The sequence below is a fragment of the Vulpes vulpes genome, chromosome 16 (genome assembly GCF_048418805.1).
Source record: "Vulpes vulpes isolate BD-2025 chromosome 16, VulVul3, whole genome shotgun sequence".
In the NCBI taxonomy this organism is placed as follows: Eukaryota; Metazoa; Chordata; class Mammalia; order Carnivora; family Canidae; genus Vulpes; species Vulpes vulpes.
Window position 1 is genome coordinate 1,331,043 of NC_132795.1, and position 17,919 is coordinate 1,348,961.

Genomic DNA, 17,919 nt, shown 5'->3' on the forward strand with positions numbered 1-17,919 from the left:
CTTCCCTCACCTCATTCGGGCCCCACCCGCGGAGCTTACACAGCACGACCTCGGACGGGCTCCCAGGGACCACCCAGGTGAGGCCTTGCACCCTCCCGCAGGCAGGGACCTGTAGGTACTGGGGAAACCAAAGGTCTCTCCCCAAAGAACGGATGGATACACTCAAAACTGCCTGCAGCCCGGGGGTGGGGGTGGGGTGGGGGTGGGGGTGGGGGTGGGGGTTCTGGAGACCTCCACGGCCACAGGTAGAAACTGGAGGCTCGAGAGAAATGAAGTGGAGACTGGAAGCCACGAAGTCTTAGGAGAGGCCCTGGAGAGCCTGGCCCTTGGGTTGCAGGGTTGAGAGGGAAGGAGGGAGGGAGGGAAGGAGGGAGGGAGGGAGGGAGCCCGCAGTCGCTTCTGGGCCGCTCTCCGGGCGCTCCCCGCGGTCTGGGCCCCGCCCCGCCCCTCCCCGCAGGTGCCCGCGCAGACACACGGTCCTCAGACGGAGGAACGAGTCGCTCCGGGGCAGGATCCAGCCCCTCGGGGCTCGCGCTCGGGCTCGGGCCGCCGGGGGCCGCGGTGCAGAGGCGCGGCAGGTGCAAGTGCACCTGCTGCCGCCTGCGGGGCGCCGCCGGGAGCCGCGGGGGGGGGGAGGGGGAGGGGGCGGGGCCGGGGGCGGGGGAGGGGCGGGGGCGGGGCGGGGGCGGGGCGGACTCCGCCGGCTCCAACTTTCGGCCCGAGGGCATTGTGGGAAGCAGCCGGGTCTGCGGCCGCTCACCTGTCGCCGGGCTCCCGCGCTCCCCGGCCGTCCGCGCTGGGCTGGGGGGGCCCGACCATGGTGAGTGACGGGGGGGGCGGGGCGGGGGCACCTGCTGCGGCCGCGGGAGCCGCCGTCCGACGGGACGCACCTCGCCGCCCCCGGTGGGCGCTCCTCGGTCCACTCCGCGGTCCGCAGGCGCGGGGTCGGGGCCGGGGTCGGGGCCGGGGCGGGGCGGGGCGGACCTGTGCTGGGCCGGGGCCGGGGGCTGCGTCCTCGCCGCAGGAGGAGGGAGGCGCGGGAGGCGCGTCGTCCACCGGGAAAGGGCTCCCGGGGCCACAGGGAGGGCTCGAGCCCGCGGCCCGGGCGCAGGTGCAGAGGCGCGCAGGGAGACCGCGCGGGGAGGAGACCCCTGGGCACCGGGAGGAGACCCCTGGGCACCCGGAGGAGACCCCTGGACCCCGGGAGGAGACCCCTGGGCACCGGGAGGGGACCCCTGGACCCCGGGAGGAGACCCCTGGACCCCGGGAGGAGACCCCTGGGCACCCGGAGGAGACCCCTGGACCCCGGGAGGAGACCCCTGGGCACCGGGAGGAGACCCCTGGGCACCCGGAGGAGACCCCTGGACCCCGGGAGGAGACCCCTGGACCCCGGGAGGAGACCCCTGGGCACCCGGAGGAGACCCCTGGGCACCCGGAGGAGACCCCTGGGCACCCGGAGGAGACCCCTGGACCCCGGGAGGAGACCCCTGGGCACCCGGAGGAGACCCCTGGGCACCCGGAGGAGACCCCTGGGCCCCGGGAGGAGACCCCTGGGCACCCGGAGGAGACCCCTGGGCCCCGGGAGGAGACCCCTGGGCACCCGGAGGAGACCCCTGGGCACCCGGAGGAGACCCCTGGACCCCGGGAGGAGACCCCTGGGCACCCGGAGGAGACCCCTGGACCCCGGGAGGAGACCCCTGGGCACCGGGAGGGGACCCCTGGACCCCGGGAGGAGACCCCTGGACCCCGGGAGGAGACCCCTGGGCACCCGGAGGAGACCCCTGGACCCCGGGAGGAGACCCCTGGGCACCGGGAGGAGACCCCTGGGCACCCGGAGGAGACCCCTGGACCCCGGGAGGAGACCCCTGGACCCCGGGAGGAGACCCCTGGGCACCCGGAGGAGACCCCTGGACCCCGGGAGGAGACCCCTGGGCACCCGGAGGAGACCCCTGGGCACCCGGAGGAGACCCCTGGACCCCGGGAGGAGACCCCTGGGCACCCGGAGGAGACCCCTGGGCACCCGGAGGAGACCCCTGGACCCCGGGAGGAGACCCCTGGGCACCCGGAGGAGACCCCTGGGCACCGGGAGGAGACCCCTGGACCCCGGGAGGAGACCCCTGGGCACCCGGAGGAGACCCCTGGGCACCCGGAGGAGACCCCTGGACCCCGGGAGGAGACCCCTGGGCACCCGGAGGAGACCCCTGGGCACCCGGAGGAGACCCCTGGGCCCCGGGAGGAGACCCCTGGGCACCCGGAGGAGACCCCTGGGCCCCGGGAGGAGACCCCTGGGCACCGGGAGGAGACCCCTGGGCACCCGGAGGAGACCCCTGGACCCCGGGAGGAGACCCCTGGGCACCCGGAGGAGACCCCTGGGCACCGGGAGGGGACCCCTGGGCACCGGGAGGGGACCCCTGGGCACCGGGAGGGGACCCCTGGACCCCGGGAGGAGACCCCTGGACCCCGGGAGGAGACCCCTGGGCACCCGGAGGAGACCCCTGGACCCCGGGAGGAGACCCCTGGGCACCGGGAGGAGACCCCTGGGCACCCGGAGGAGACCCCTGGACCCCGGGAGGAGACCCCTGGACCCCGGGAGGAGACCCCTGGGCACCCGGAGGAGACCCCTGGACCCCGGGAGGAGACCCCTGGGCACCCGGAGGAGACCCCTGGGCACCCGGAGGAGACCCCTGGACCCCGGGAGGAGACCCCTGGGCACCCGGAGGAGACCCCTGGGCACCCGGAGGAGACCCCTGGACCCCGGGAGGAGACCCCTGGGCACCCGGAGGAGACCCCTGGGCACCGGGAGGAGACCCCTGGACCCCGGGAGGAGACCCCTGGGCACCCGGAGGAGACCCCTGGGCACCCGGAGGAGACCCCTGGACCCCGGGAGGAGACCCCTGGGCACCCGGAGGAGACCCCTGGGCACCCGGAGGAGACCCCTGGGCCCCGGGAGGAGACCCCTGGGCACCCGGAGGAGACCCCTGGGCCCCGGGAGGAGACCCCTGGGCACCGGGAGGGGACCCCTGGGCACCCGGAGGAGACCCCTGGACCCCGGGAGGAGACCCCTGGGCACCCGGAGGAGACCCCTGGGCACCGGGAGGGGACCCCTGGGCACCGGGAGGGGACCCCTGGGCACCCGGAGGAGACCCCTGGACCCCGGGAGGAGACCCCTGGGCACCCGGAGGAGACCCCTGGGCACCCGGAGGAGACCCCTGGGCACCGGGAGGGGACCCCTGGGCACCGGGAGGAGACCCCTGGGCACCCGGAGGAGACCTCTGGGCACCCGGAGGAGACCCCTGGGCACCCGGAGGAGACCTCTGGGCACCCGGAGGAGGCCCCTGGGCACCCGGAGGAGACCCCTGGGCGGCCGCGGGTCCGGGGCTCGCGGGGCAGCGCAGAGGCCGAGGCCGGAGCCGCGGGGCCGGGACCCAGGGGGCGCGCGGGCGGGTCTCGGGGCCACGGAGCGGAGCGTCGGCGCCCACCCGCGGGGCGGAGGAGAAGCGGGGCCGCAGCCCTGCCCGGCGACAGGAACCCCGCGTCCCCGCCCCGGCCTGCCTCGCCCTGCGCCCCCGAGGCCCCCGCCGCGTCAGGGAAGATGCGGGGCCGGGGCGGGGCCGCGGGGTCACGGCCGACCCTGGAGGTTCGCTGCCGGGAGCGGGGCCGCTGCCCCCGGAGGCCTCCCGGGAGGACAGCGCGATGCCGAGAGGCCGTGACCAGTGCAGCAGCGCTGCCGGGGCGCCTTGCTCGGCTTGCTCGGGCCCGGGAGCGAGGGACAGTGCGCCAGGCTGGCCCCGGCCAAGGTGCCCGCAGGGAGGGTGCGCCAAGGCCCCGGCACTGGGCATTGCCACTGGGCATTGCAGAGCAGCCAACCGCGGCCTCGGCCTCCAGCAGGGGCAGCAGCATCCCGGCTCCCACAGCACTGGCTGCACAGGGGTGTCAGTCCTTGGGGTGTCACATGGGCAGGTGGCCAGAGGTGTGTGGGTCCCCGGCCCGTCCCCCAGGCCTTCCCCCACAGCAGCGCTCATGGTCTTGGGCTCTTCTGGAGGCCACGGGGCGCTGGGCCTCCACCCCGGCTCAGGCAACCTCGCAGCAGCCAGATGACACTAGTGTTAGCTCCTTGCGGTTACCTGCTCCGGCCTGTTTCAGCCCCTGTCTCTGGACAGTCCCCTTGACCTCCCCGCGCGCCAGCTTGCTCCTCTGTGAAATGGGGATAGAAACTGTTCCAAACTGGTAAGAACAGGTTCTCCAAGTGCAGTCTGAGGGATCTGAGGAATCCCTACAACTTGTCACAGGTCCACAAGGTCCAAGTATCTTCATAACGGTTCTTAATAGCACTGGGAGACTTTTTGCCTTTTCCACATTCATTCCCCTGTGACTGAATGTGGACCTTGCTTGAGGCTCACACGCCCCAGGATGGTGTGACACTGTGAATGCAGATGCAGCTAGGGGTGTCCGGGTGTCCTCTGTTGAGCCAGACATCAAGGAGATTTGAAAGATTATAAAATAGTGCCACTCTTTTCAGTAATTTTTTTTTTTGCTTTAGAAAATATTGTTACTATTCACTTAAAAAGTTATTTCTGTTAACATGTAATAGTATTTTAAAATGAGTTGGTGAATATGTAAAAAATTTGTTTCCCATTTAAGTGCATATTTAATGTTATTTAAATGCATATTATAGTACATACCAAGGACACAGCCTACGAGAATAGAAGGCCTTTGGGGCTGTTTTTAAGAGTGTAAAGGAGTCATAGGTTTGGTGAGTTAATGCAAGTGAATGCATGTAGAGCTTTGCCCACCGTAAGACCTCAAGGATATGACACCTCATCTGTTACTCCTGCTGTGCATTAGGGGAGAACAAGTGACCCTCCCTGTTGCCCAGCAGCTTGACTTTTGGGCAACGACCACTTTGTGACTTTCTGTCTTTTTTCCTGCTCTGTTCCTGGGTCTTGCCAGCTCTCAAGACTCTAGGAAACTGAAAAGCGCTCGCAGCATCCCGCCTGGTACCTCCACACAGGAAATGGTTCTTCATTCCATTGTGACAGTGGTCCAGGTTTCCAGCCCAGAGATTTCAGACCTCGTGCTTCCTGGGGCTGTGTTTGTATCTGTATTATTTTGTAGGAATCAACTTTGTACTTCTGCACCCTGTCTTTGTTTTAGAAACCTCTGCCATAGAAAACAATGTAGGGCTATTGTGTTTCAGGGACTCCTGTGGTTTCTGAGCCCGGGTGTAGTTAAACATCTTAGTGGGAAGCATTTACCATTGAATGGTCAACAATGTCAATGGAAAAAGGAGGATTTTCTTTTATTTGTTTCTTTATTTTGTTTTCCTGGAAGAAGGTAACAGTGGGGATTTAAAGGGTAAAGTCTGAAAGGCTTTGAAGACACCTTTAGTAAAAATGCAAGTGGACTTTGCTTTATGCAGTCTGCATGCTTCTGAAAAGTTGAAGTGACTCTTAAAACCACATTGTGAACCAGAGTGGAGTTACCGGTCGAAAAGACACCCATGTGGTGCCCCATTTCTGAAATGTGAATCATCATCTTCTTGTGTTACAGATCCAGTTCTCATAATGTATGCTGTTTGTCTAAAGTGAGATAGACTTACAGTAAAAAAAAAAAAATAATCAAAGATTCTTTTGGTGTGATTTTAAATCTTGATGGTTTGAAACAGCATGAGTGCCCTTCTCCTCCTCAATCAAGAAATTCAAAGTTCATGTTCGTTCCTGATCCTGGAAACAGGGAAGAGGAAGAGGAGTTGTAGAGGGTGGGAGAAATCTAACTGTGAACCCGTCGATCCTGCAATGATCCCCCTCTCACCACACACCCCCAGTATCTCACTGTAGTTGTCCAAGGCTTAAGTGAATTGTCATAAGCGTGTAGTTGTTTTGGCAATTTAAGGTCTAGGTCGAGGGTGAGGTAGTTTGTTGCAGTAATGCGTCCTTTCCTGATCTGAGGCCTGGGTTGGGCTGCTGGCCAGAGGTCAGTGTGGCATAGAGGGGATTGGGAATAGAGGGAGCTGTCCCTCTGTGGTGTTCGGTTGTCCCCAGAGGGAGAAAGGTGTCTCAACAACACCGGTGAGACTTGTATTTACCCCTGGCTGTTGGGATTGTTGCTTTCGAGTTTCCATTACTGGCTTCTGTGGCGAGTCCCATCAACAGCTCACGGTTTTTATACGGCAGGTCACTAACAGCAGCTGGAAGGAAATGGTCAGCAGATTGTGTATTTGCCACAGGGTATTTTTAAAAAAATATTTTATTTAGGGACCCCTGGGTGGCTCGGCAGTTGAGCGGCTGCCTTTGGCTCAGGTCATGACCCCCGGGTCCTGGGATCGAGTCCTGCATCGGGCTCCCCGCAGGGAGCCTGCTTCTCCCTCTGCCTGTGTCTCTGCCTCTCTCTCTGTGTCTCTCATGAATAAATAAATAAATTTTTTTTTTAATAAGATAGTTTTTTTTTAATTTTTATTTATTTATGATAGTCACAGAGAGAGAGAGAGGCAGAGACACAGGCGGAGGGAGAAGCAGGCTCCATGCACCGGGAGCCCGATGCGGGATTCGATCCCGGGTCTCCAGGATCGCGCCCTGGGCCAATAAATTTTTTTTTAAAAAGATTTTATTTATTTATTCAAGGGGAGAGGCAGAGGGAGAAGCAGGCTCCCTGCTGAAAGGGAGCCCGACAATGACAACGCCTGACAATGCAGGACAGCGAGGGCCTGGACCCCAGGACCCTGGGATCATGACCCAGGCGAGGCAGAGGCTTAGCTGACGGGCCCCCAGCCCCCTGGCACAGGGTGATTCCGTGTGTGTCCTTTTGGGCCCCGTGAATGACGTCATTATGGACTAAGACATAATAGATGACACTAACCCCCCTCCTCTCCATCCCCCCAACACAAACAAGGAGACTCCTTGAAGAGCCCCAGAGATGAGCACGTGGGGATAGCTCCGGGGGTCATCTGTTCGATATTATTTTGTTGTTACCCCGACCAGAGGTTCTCCCAATGAGAGACGTCACAGGGGTTACTTCTTTCCTGGGACTGGCCCCTCAGGAGGTCTCCTTTCTGGCACATCTTGTTCTTCCCTGATGGAAACTTCTTTGTTCTCTGTAAAGTATCCTCCCTATTTACCAAGGAGCAACTCCCCCGTGACCGCCCGGATCCCCCAGATGGTGTGATTGAGAGGAGGGCGCAGGAACCAGAGGCACAGCCCCTCCTTGCTCGCCCGCACCCGAGCAGCCGGGGGAAATGGGTGAATCCCGGGGCTCCTGAAAGCAGGACACATTGCGCATTTGAGCTGTGATGCAGGAGTGCTATGCTGTGATGCGGAAGTGCTGCAAACTATTTACGTTAGGAATGCGGGCCCCTGACTGTCACGAGGAAGCTGGTCTCCAGAAATCTCCAACAGAGCCGCAGACCTGAGCCCTCGGACCTGGACTGGCTCCCTAACTGGTTTCTGAATCGTGCCTGGGCGAAAATAATCCAGGCCTTCATCAGTCTCTGAGCGTGACGGGGCGCAGAGCTAGTCGCTTTGGTCCGGAACGAGGGCGTTCAGGATTCTACGTTTTAGGATCCTTGCTGGATCTCTTCTAGCAGGACTTCAGGGCTGGTAAGAAATGAGAGCAGTGCGGTGCGGGTCAGTGGATGCTGAAACGCTACAGGAACCTTCTTTCCACACTGGGTCATTGAAGAGGGGAAACTAAGGCTGTGCATGTGCGCGTGGCCTGAAGCTGAGGAGCTTGTACTCATTTTTGTAGGGGGGAGACGGCAAGGGACAAATGCGACTCATACAGATGGCTTTAGATTTAAGAAACTTCTCTACACAAAACCAAGAGTGCATTTGGGTCCAAGATGCAAAGTGCTTACCAACCTGAACGATAAAAACCTCAGAAATAGCTTGTTTGCGGCTAGCTGCCTGGGACCAGCGCACCACCCCTCAAGGCTACCTGCCTTTTTATGCGGTTCCCGTTATTTCGGTAGAAAAAGTTGAGAGATGGTGTTCTGAGGCAGGGGTCAGAAAAGTTTTTCTGGAAAAGGTTTGGTTGTGAGTATTTTGGGTTTGTGGGTCCTGGAGTCTGTGTCCCTGTCACTCTTCTGTTACAGAGTGAAAGCAGTCATGGGCAAGATGCAAACAGGTGTGGCAATATTTTCATAAAACTTTATTTATAAGAGCAGGTGGAGGGCCAGCACTGGGCTCTCCCTTGTGGTTTGCTGACCCATGTCCTAAGGTGACTTCCATGAATTCACTGTGGATTTGGCCAATGAATCGGGTACCCGCCCTCGGGTAGGCGAGCTCCGGGGAGGATGGCACCCAGTACAAAATGAAAATGTAGGACCCCTTGTTCAGAAATTATTGATCATGGTGACTGCGGAGCATCAAACCAAGTCTAGGATCCTTCTGAACTGGGGGCTCCAGGTAAGAACCCTGTGTTCACGGAAACTAGCCCTGGGCCTGCGCCCCAGGCGTTGTGTTGCGTCCACCAGGAGCTCACGCTGTCCAGGAGCCTGTGTTCTCGGTGGGAAGTTCTCTAAACTCTCGGAACACTCTGTGCCAATCACACAGAAGAAGAAAGGATAAAGCGTTGGCGAGTCATCGTCATCGCATTTTTTACTGCACGGACGTCGCAGGCATTTCTGAGGCTGGCGATGTGGGGACTGGTGGGGGCGTGTGGACTGGGGCAGACCCGCCTTGGTGGCTACTTCAGGCCCTGCCATTTCAGCCCTCTGTGGCCTGAGGACGTGGGTCCCTTCATTCTGCCCTCGGTCACCTTGTGACCCGGTCCTGGCTGGACAGAGTCCAGCATCCGTATCCCAGGCCTTGTTCCCAGAGCGGAGCCTGGGGGGTGGGACACCCTGGGTTCCCCAGCCCCTCGCAGGTTCGCCCTAAGGATCCAGGTGTGGTGTAATTTGCCAACGTACATCCTGTACGTCAGGGCCCCATCTGTGTGACATAAGGCAGATGTGCCAGGATCTAAGCTGGAGGCTTCCAGGAGGATATACAAGCAGCAGCGATTCTTTCTGGGAAGGGCTCTAAGCATCCCGTGTGGTTAATTTTCCCTTTTTATTACATGTTCTATCAGACCATGCAGTTTTCTCCATTTGAATGTTGTCTCTTCTGAATTGTGTGAAACATGACTTTAAAATATTTTGCCATTTACATTACTTCTCCAGCAAAACTCTCTGTCTTGTTTTCCCCTGAGTTTCGTGACTTCTGAAGGTCGGATGTGTCTAGAATTGGGATGGAAGCTGAAGTAGTTCCCTGAAAATAAACACGCACACGAGGCTCTGGAGGCTTCTGGAACTTGGGCTCTGGGCTAGACGTGTAGGTTTCTGTTTGCACCTTGCTCTCATCTGGGAACCGAGAATAGCCGAGGGGAAGAAAATGTGCTTCATCTTTCTCATTTCAGCGACCCTGAACTTTTTTTTTTAAGGGTTTTATTCATTTATTCACGAGAGACACAGAGACAGAGAGAGAGAGAGAGGCAGAGACACAGGCAGAGGGAGAAGCAGGCTCTGCGCAGGGAGCCCGACGTGGGACTTGATCCTGGGTCCCCAGGATCCCGCCCTGGGCTGAAGGCGGCGCTAACCTGCTGGGCCACCCAGGCTGGAGGTTTTTGGTCACAATGTGGAATGTCTCTAGTCCCTTCAAGGATGCAGCCGTTCAAGTACGAGATGGTTCTCAGACCCCCGGGGTCGGGCCCTCGGCCTTCCGTTCCGGAAGCAGCCAAACGTTCCAGCGACTTTAAGAAGTCACGTCCCTGAAAAAGTGAGGAAGGCCCCACCGCATGGGGCATCGGATTCCCATTACCGCCCAACTGTTCTGCCCCCAGTTCCAGGGTCGCCCCCCCACCAGCTTCCTTGCCTTCCCTTAAAAAAGGGGAAAAAAGGCATCCGCTCCTCATGATGCAGGTGAAACGATAAAAGGCTTGGAAACATGTTTCTTTTGAGAGAAGTGTCGGAATGTCATCGCGGGCTGGCAGCGGGGCCGTGGGAGGACAGTCCCTGCTCCCCGCGGAGGGGCACCCGGCGCCTTGCAGCCCGGCCCGCGCCTCCTGTGCCCCCTCGCAGAGCCCCGGCGGCCGCCGGTGTGTCCGGGACAGGATGAGACGAGAGGCACGTGGCCCCGGGCCTGCGTGTGAGCCCGGTGACCTGGGGCGCTTTGCTTGGCCCCCTTGCACGGGCCCGACTTCCTCAATTTACCTGAAGATTGAACAAGATAACCCAGAGCAAGCCCTTGGCATGCGGCCTCGCACCTGGAGCGCATTCCATCCACATTAGCTCGGCGATTTTTTGTTTAAAGAGAAACAGAAGAAAAAAAAAAAACCCAGCAAGATGTGGCTCATCAGTTGTGCTTTCCCCGCCCTAGGAAACTTATTTGAACCAATGAACGGAAAGAAACAAAACAGCCCAGACTGTAAGCAGCAGGGAGGTGAGAGAAGGTGTCGGGGCGACTGCACGATCACAGTGTTTCTCCGCTGTGGTTCGAAGCCCAGCGTGTATATGGGATGGGACATTTTTCTGTTATTGCTTAGACCAGTATTTTCAGTTTCTTTATGAAGAAGCCAAGTCCTCTGATCTAAGTGCACTGCGGATGAGGCCTCCCTTTCAGACGTTCTTTGGGCCTCATGACATCCCTGCTTGAAGGGTTCAGATAATCCACTCTACATCCACCGTCGTGGTAAAAATCTAAGGGGGAAGTGACTATATAACAAGGGAGGTCCATCTCTCAGCTTGAACCTGAACTCTTCTTTTTTTTTAATTTTTAAAAAAGATGTTATTTATTTATTCATGAGAGACCCAGAGAGAGGCAGAGACACACAGGAAGAGGGAGAAGCAGGCTCCCTGCGGGGAGCCCGGTGCAGGACTCGATCCTGGGACCCTGGGGTCACGCCCTGAGTGGAAGGCAGATGCTCAACCGCCGAGCCACCCTGGGGCTCCAAACTTGAACTTTTCAAAGAGGACGATGGATGTGCCATGTCCCACCTCCTAGCAAATTTCGTTCACGGCTGTAGACGTCGTTGTCAAGGCATAAAGGCCCCGGGGACAGATTTTTTTAATGAGTGCCAGGTAGGCTGCATTAGGGAGAAAATGAAAGTTCTTCATAAACATCTTAAGTGGTCATCACCAGGCAGGGTGGTGCGGGCAGCATCGCAAGCACAGCCTCTTAAACAAAACTGTTCCTGATTATAGAAAAATTCATATTAAGAAAGACCAAATAAGCATCACTGTGAAATACAAATAGGGTCCCAAGTCCTTAATGTTTCATGCAGCTTCAAAGTCATAGGGAAACGTCGCCTGGAGATGCTACCCCTCTATTTCCAGTATCTTTTTGGTCCTTAAGTGATTTGAAACAGAACCAAAGGCCAGGCTGCGTCTCAGAAGACTCCAGGAGAAAATCCTAATTACAGGCATATTTACCAGAAGACAGAAATCGGATGATTAACAGGTATCGTTGGGATATTCCAAGTCGATCGCTCTGTCCAGAGGAAGTGATACGTGGAGAAATAATATGTGAATCACGTTTCAGGCTGGGTACCCCCCCCCCCCCCCCGCCTTCACTTGTTCTCCTCTTTGAGTTCTTAACCCGGGAGGTTATTAGGAAAGAAAAACCTCCAAGTGTCAGATCTGTTTCTTGAGGGCAAGAAGCTTGTGTCGTCGGGAAGAAATTTCTCCCGTGCGTAGCCAATCTAGGCGAGTGCGGGAGTGACAGCACCAAAGTCTGCGCGAGATTATATAACGGCTGCAGGAATTCCGTGAGGCGGGCCCCGGGAGGGCTCAAGGCCACAGGCCTGAGTCCGGAAGGGCAGCGCGATCCTGCCTCGGGCTCCTCGGAAGACACTGTACTGTGCGTGTGAGTGGGGCGGGTTAATAAGCTGACCGTAGAGACGGGCCGGCGGTGAGGAAGCGCCGATCCTGGGGGAGAGCCTGCTTTCCCGTTGGCCCCCGCACCCCGTGGTCTCACTCTGCTCTCCCGTCGACCCCGCTAGGACAGGATTCCTCCAGTGTCATCCCAGAGCCATACTTCTCCCAAGTAGGTTTCCAGATAGCTCAAGAGCACGGTGTTGTGTGTGTGTGTGTGTGTGTGGGTGTTTGAATTTTAGAGTAAAAAAAAAATTGTCAATACCCTCCTCAAGTATTTGGGGGAAACAGATCAAAAGTATCTTGAGGCTTGTCCAAAGTCAGGGGCAGACTCACTTCATCCCACTGCTTGTTTTTTTTTTTTTTTTCCCACTGCTTGGTTTTAGAGATAAGTTTTGCCTTCTTGGCAGCCAAGGTACAATGTCCCTGAAATCTGCAGGTGTACTTAAGGGTGTGCGTGCACGTGAGTTGTCTCAGGTGGCCGAGTTCCATCGTGTCTCTCTCTCTCAAACACCGCCTGCGGTTCTTTCCCTCTACTGCCCCGTGTGTCTGTCCCCAAACTCTCTTCTCCCACTTTCACATGTTTCGAAAAGGAAAGGTCACTTTAGGGGTACCCGGGGGGCTCAGCGGTGGAGCATCTGGCTTTGGCTCAGGTCAAGACCCCGGGTCCTGGGATCGAATCCCACGTCGGGCTCCCTGCATGGAGCCTGCTTCTCCCTCTGCCTGTCTCTGCCTCTCTCTCTGTGTCTCTCATGAATAAATAAATAAAATCTTGAAAAAAAGGGGAAAGATCAATTTAGCGGCAGCACAGGATGGCCAGCCAAGGAAGACCGAACAGCCTAACGCTCGGCGAGGCTGCTGCGCTGAGTGAGGGGCCCCGGAGCCATCCCCGCCTGCGCTGCTCCCCCACCTTCCCTGCCGGATCTTGCTGTCGCGGGGGCCTGGACCCGGGGCCTGGTGTCAGCAGCCCTTCTGGGCTCTCACAGAGCGTCCTCAGCCGCGAGAAGACCCTGGGCCTCTGCAAACCTGATATACGCCTGTTTTCCGAATGTGCCAGAATGAGAGGCAGGGCCGGCCTGGAGCTCAGGGGTGGACCCGCACGGCCTTGTGTCCTGCGGACGAGGAGCTGGGCCTGTCCTGGGTGCAGCGGGCAGGTGCGGTGCCCGTCGGCCGCTGGCCTCAAGGCGCGGGGCCGCTCCGACGGTGCGCGGCTCGGCATCGCGGGTCATCGCATCGCGGGTCATCGCATCGCTGCTCGGCTGCTCGGCTGCAGGGTGACGTGAGTGTGCTGGGCTCAGGCGGGGCGGGTGTCACAGAGGCCCAGCGCTGTCCTTGCGCTTTAGGTACAAGCCTCCTGAGCGCCTACTGTGGTCTGAACCCAGGATTGGAGATTGTTAGGAGTCCCGTGGGGACCGCCAAGTAGAGCAGCCTGTGTGCTTCCCCCAACTCGGGGTTTCTTCAGAGAATGTCGAAAAGGAAGGTGTGGTCAGCAGGGGCTCGGGACCACGGGGAGGTGGGAGTGTTGAGGTGGTCCTGAAAGGGGGGTCCAGAACTCGGGGAGGAGCGCTTCAGACGTGGGCAGGGAGGAGGAGCGGGTGGCAGGTGGGCCCCGGCAGGAGGGGTCTCAGGGCCTGCAAGCAGGTGACAGGGCCCACGGGGGAGTGGGTTTGGAAAACACACACACACACACACACACACACACACACACACACACACACACTCTCCCCAGATACCCAGATACCTAGTTCACAAGGTGGAGCACTTTGGTGGGAGATGTTGGGAGACAGGAGGGTTTCTCCATGTCCGTCATCTGGGACACAGTCCGAGGGGCTGGCTTTTTAGTTTCCTGTTCAGGAGCGTCACTCCATGGATGGGGACGGGCCGCATGACGGGCTCCGCTTGGGACAGACACCTGGACTAAACCTCTGCCCCTCTGCAGTATTATATAGGGTATTGTATAGGGTAGTCTGTACACGGCACTGATTTGAAGTTTTAAGATGAAATTTTAAAGTTTTATGTTCATCTTTTTTTATGGGATGTGAGTTGAACAACTATACCCATTTCTTAGGAAAACTTAAGCCTGCCTTTGCCTATGATCATTTTAGAACAAAATTCAGGGGCGCCTGGGTGGCTCAGTCCATTCGGCGTCTGCCTTCAGCCCAGGTCATGATGCCGGGTCCTGGGATTGAGTTCCGATCTGGCTCCCGGCTCAGCGGGGAGTCTGCTTCTCTGTCTGCCTCTGCATCCCCCCTCCTCTCAAATCAATAAAACCTTAAAAAAAAATAAACAAAATCCAGGCAGTATTTATTGAGCAGCTCTATGTCAATACCTATTAAAATTCATACGTTAGACTTAACTTAAAAACTCCCAACTTTGGCTCCTTGTGTAACGTTGGAAAAAACTTATCCTTTTGTCAGTTGTTGCAAGATAAACAAGTTGTGCTCTGAGAAAAAAGTTTTTTTGAAGTGACCTTCTTTGAAGTAATGGGCCTGTCTGAGTAAGTGATGCTTATCCATATTTATGAGTAAAATCAGTATCAAAAGTGTCTGTTAAATCATGATAGAAAGTAATTTTTGGAGCAACTGGCTTAGCAAACATTATCCCAGTACAGTTTGCGTCGGTGTCCTCTTTGTGCCACGTAAATCAGTTTCAAGGTCAAAATGCTGATGTTTTAAAGACCACACTAAGTTTTCCTAACACAGTGGCATTAAGACTTTTTAATAAAACCAGCTTCAAAATCCTATTCTCCTGAGCTCTTCCTTATAGCCAGTGAATATGATGATATTTTATCAGTAAGAGTTCAAAGAATAGAAGATTTAAGATAAGTAGATCTGCAATAATCAATGTATTTTCAGCAAATGTCTACAACATGAATGTTTCTAAAATATACTTCTAATTTAGTTTTTTTTATTATTATTTATTTATGATAGTCATACAGAGAGAGAGAGAGAGAGGCAGAGACACAGGCAGAGGGAGAAGCAGGCTCCATGCACCGGGAGCCCGACGTGGGATTCGATCCTGGGTCTCCAGGATCGCGCCCTGGGCCAAAGGCAGGCGCCAAACCGCTGCGCCACCCAGGGATCCCCTCTAAAATATACTTCTAATTTAGAATCATATTCTGTAACTAGTCTTAACTCTGGGAGCTAAAAATTTTAGACCTTGAACAAAAGTGGCCCCTAAGAGATATAAAGTTCTTTTTCTTATTCATGCGAAATAAGACAATCATAAGCAGAATAGGACTTCCTTTTCTTTACAAAGCATCTTTTTTTTTCTCCCCGGTTTTATTGAGATATAATTGACCAACAAATCTTGGGGTGGTATTTTTTTATAATTGGATAAGATTTATAATTAAATATCAGCTTTCCTGCCAACTCACACATGTTTGGGTGCCAATGACTTGAGAGTCTATTCTGCAGCTACACATGGCTAAAATTAGATCTGATTTCTGAGTTTTAAAATAACTGTTCAACATGTTGTGCAAGGAAAAGGAGTGAAAAATAGAGGGTACTCTTCTGACATTGGTAGCTCCTCTACTGGGTGACGTAAAGAATGGTTATTTCCAGCAAACGTGATCCCGAAACATCTGTTGTATCCTCCCTTTCAGAAGCACTTCATGCTATTTGGGAGGGCAGAGGAGAGGGAGGCGGGCTCAGGGCTGAGGATGCGGAGCCCATCTTCAGCCCCGTGGGCACAGGGCGGATGCCGTGATCCAGCCCCCTCCCCCCCAACCTGGGCCAGGCTGGGGCAGGGTGAGGTGTGCCGCTCCCCAGATTCTCGCGGGCAGGCCCTGGAGGCCACCAGGTAGGGGGGAAGCACTTTGGCCAGTGCATCTTTATTTCACCTCCTGCCCTCGGTCACTTACATCTCCCGGAAAGGCATCGTATGATGAGATTCGGGCAGGACGTCAGATTCACTATCAAATAATTAGCCCTGAGGTCACATTAATGGCAATTAAAATAGCATTAAATGGTGTACCTATGACTGAAGCTTACGTCTGTGACAAGGAAATAAGGTCCCCGTGATGCGTGGAGCGTGCAGAAGATACCCGGCTGGCGGTTCTCGACGTCCTCTGGGATAAGAAGCCCTTTGGAAAATCTGCTAAAATTTCTGGACCTGTTCCCTAGAGCAGTTGCTCATGATTCTAAAATTTTGCATAGACTTTTGAGAAGTCTCCCAGCACCCCTTTCCCTTTTATGTCCTCCTTAGGCCTTGGGCGTTTATTATGAAGATATAGAGTCCTACCCGAATTCAAACCCTAGCTCTGCCACCTGGATCTTGTGACTCCAGGAGTCTTTTAAGTGTCAACAACTCAATTTCTTTTATCTTCAAAATGATACATCGCCTAAGTATGTGGATTAAACAATGTATTACATATAAATTTACCCCAAACTGTGCCTGCCATGCAATGGGTCGTTTTTTGTCTTTTAAAATATTTTATTTATTTATTGATAATAAATATTTTATTTATTTATTTATTTATTTATTTATTGAGAGACACAGGGAGAGAGGCAGAGACCCAGGCAGAGGGAGAAGCAGGCTCCCTGCGGGGAGCCCTATGTGGGACTCGATCCTAGGACCCCGGGGTCACGCCCTGAGCTGAAGGGAGACACTCAACCACTGAGCCACCTGGGTGTCCCAGGTTTTTTTTTTTCTTTCTTTTTTTTTTTTTTAAGATTTTATATATTTATTTGAGAGAGATAGTGAGCTCACAAGTTGGTGGTGGGTGGGGTAGAGGGAGAAGCAGATGCCCCAACTCAGCAGGGAGCCAGATGCAGGACTTGATCCCATGACCCCCAAGATCATGACCTGAGACAAAGGCAGACGCTTAACCTGAGCCACCCAGGCACCCCTCAGTGGTTTGTTTTCACTGATAAATATAGTTGCCACGTGGAACACTATGTTCATATCGAACAGTCAGTAGACCCAAGGCTTCCTGAGCAGAAAGGGCCCCTGAGAAGTTCAGCGATGGTCACTTGGGAGAGTGTGGGATCAGAGCAGTGAGACGGGGGCAGCAACGGGGTCTCCAGTGCCGTCTCCGTCAGGTAAGATGATACTATATCCACCTCCACCCTGGTGAACAGGTCAACAGGATACTCAGAGGGGCCAGACAGGGCGTCTTTCCCCCTAGGGATCTGCTGACAAATTCTTCCAAATTGTCCTTTTTCCCCAAGGACTCTGGGCAGACCAGTGCTGCTGACATGTCAGTCTTCAGACAGGCTACTGCTGAGTCGATCCTGAAGGCCCTACTGGTTTCCACGCCAGCCACGGAGCGACCACGCCGTGGTTGATTGGACCGCGTCTTCTACAGAGCTGATGTCACCACTGTGGGCGAGTTGATTCTGGTTTATTCTGGTTTCCAGGTGATGGCGATTCCCTGTGGTCCTCTGCGGGCAGCGTTGTTCTGCAGAGTCACGCATCCACCTCACACAGGCGCCGGCCCCACGGGGTAGCTGGCAGCCTGCGGTGGCCGTGCCCATTTGAAGACCACCTTCGGGTGGTAGGAAGGGTTGGTGTGGGCGCGGGGAAGGCCGCAGGCGTTCTGTGCCGGAATCCGCCTCTGCCATCCTCCGGCCTGTGAGCTTGGCCCCCGGCACGGCTATTCCAGGGGGTCTCTCCGGGGCCTCGCATGAATGTGCGCCCTCTGGTCCTTGCTGTGGTTGTCGTGGCTGCTCATGCTTCCTGCTTCCCTTAGCAGTGCTGCGTGTTCGTGGCCTGGAGCCCTGACTTTGTTCCCGAAGGGCCATGTGATCTCTTGATTTGTTTTGGTCAAGTGACCAACTGAAGTGGTTTTTTCCAAACGTAGGGGGATGAAAGGAATAACCACCCAGCATCTGTCACAGAGGTTTATCGTCACCGCCCAGGTCACCTGACTTTCCTAATCAAGCCAATTAACCTAAGAGGGTCAGGTTTGTTCTGCTAGTATTGTGTTCTGTGCAATATTCACGTAAGAGTGGTTTATGTGCTTTTATTCTTTGCTGTGGACTGAAAACCTTTTTAGATTTCTTAGGAAGCCAGGCCCGTCGCTTTAGTTTTCCTTGCAAGGTTCACGGGTGAGGTTGGTTTTGCAAGCCTGCGCA

The 17,919-nt window shown here is 56.3% G+C and overlaps 1 protein-coding gene across 1 annotated transcript in view; it reads left to right on the top strand.

Moving 5' to 3' along the window:
- The first annotated feature begins 723 nt into the window (after positions 1-723).
- Positions 724-17,919, top strand: part of AP1S3 (adaptor related protein complex 1 subunit sigma 3) — a 54,243-nt gene continuing 37,047 nt past the window's right edge. Inside the window, exon 1 of the mRNA XM_072742179.1 lies at positions 724-820. Within this exon, the coding sequence (XP_072598280.1) occupies positions 818-820 (3 nt within the window). The 5' untranslated portion in view covers positions 724-817. The remainder of the gene's footprint in view (positions 821-17,919) is intronic.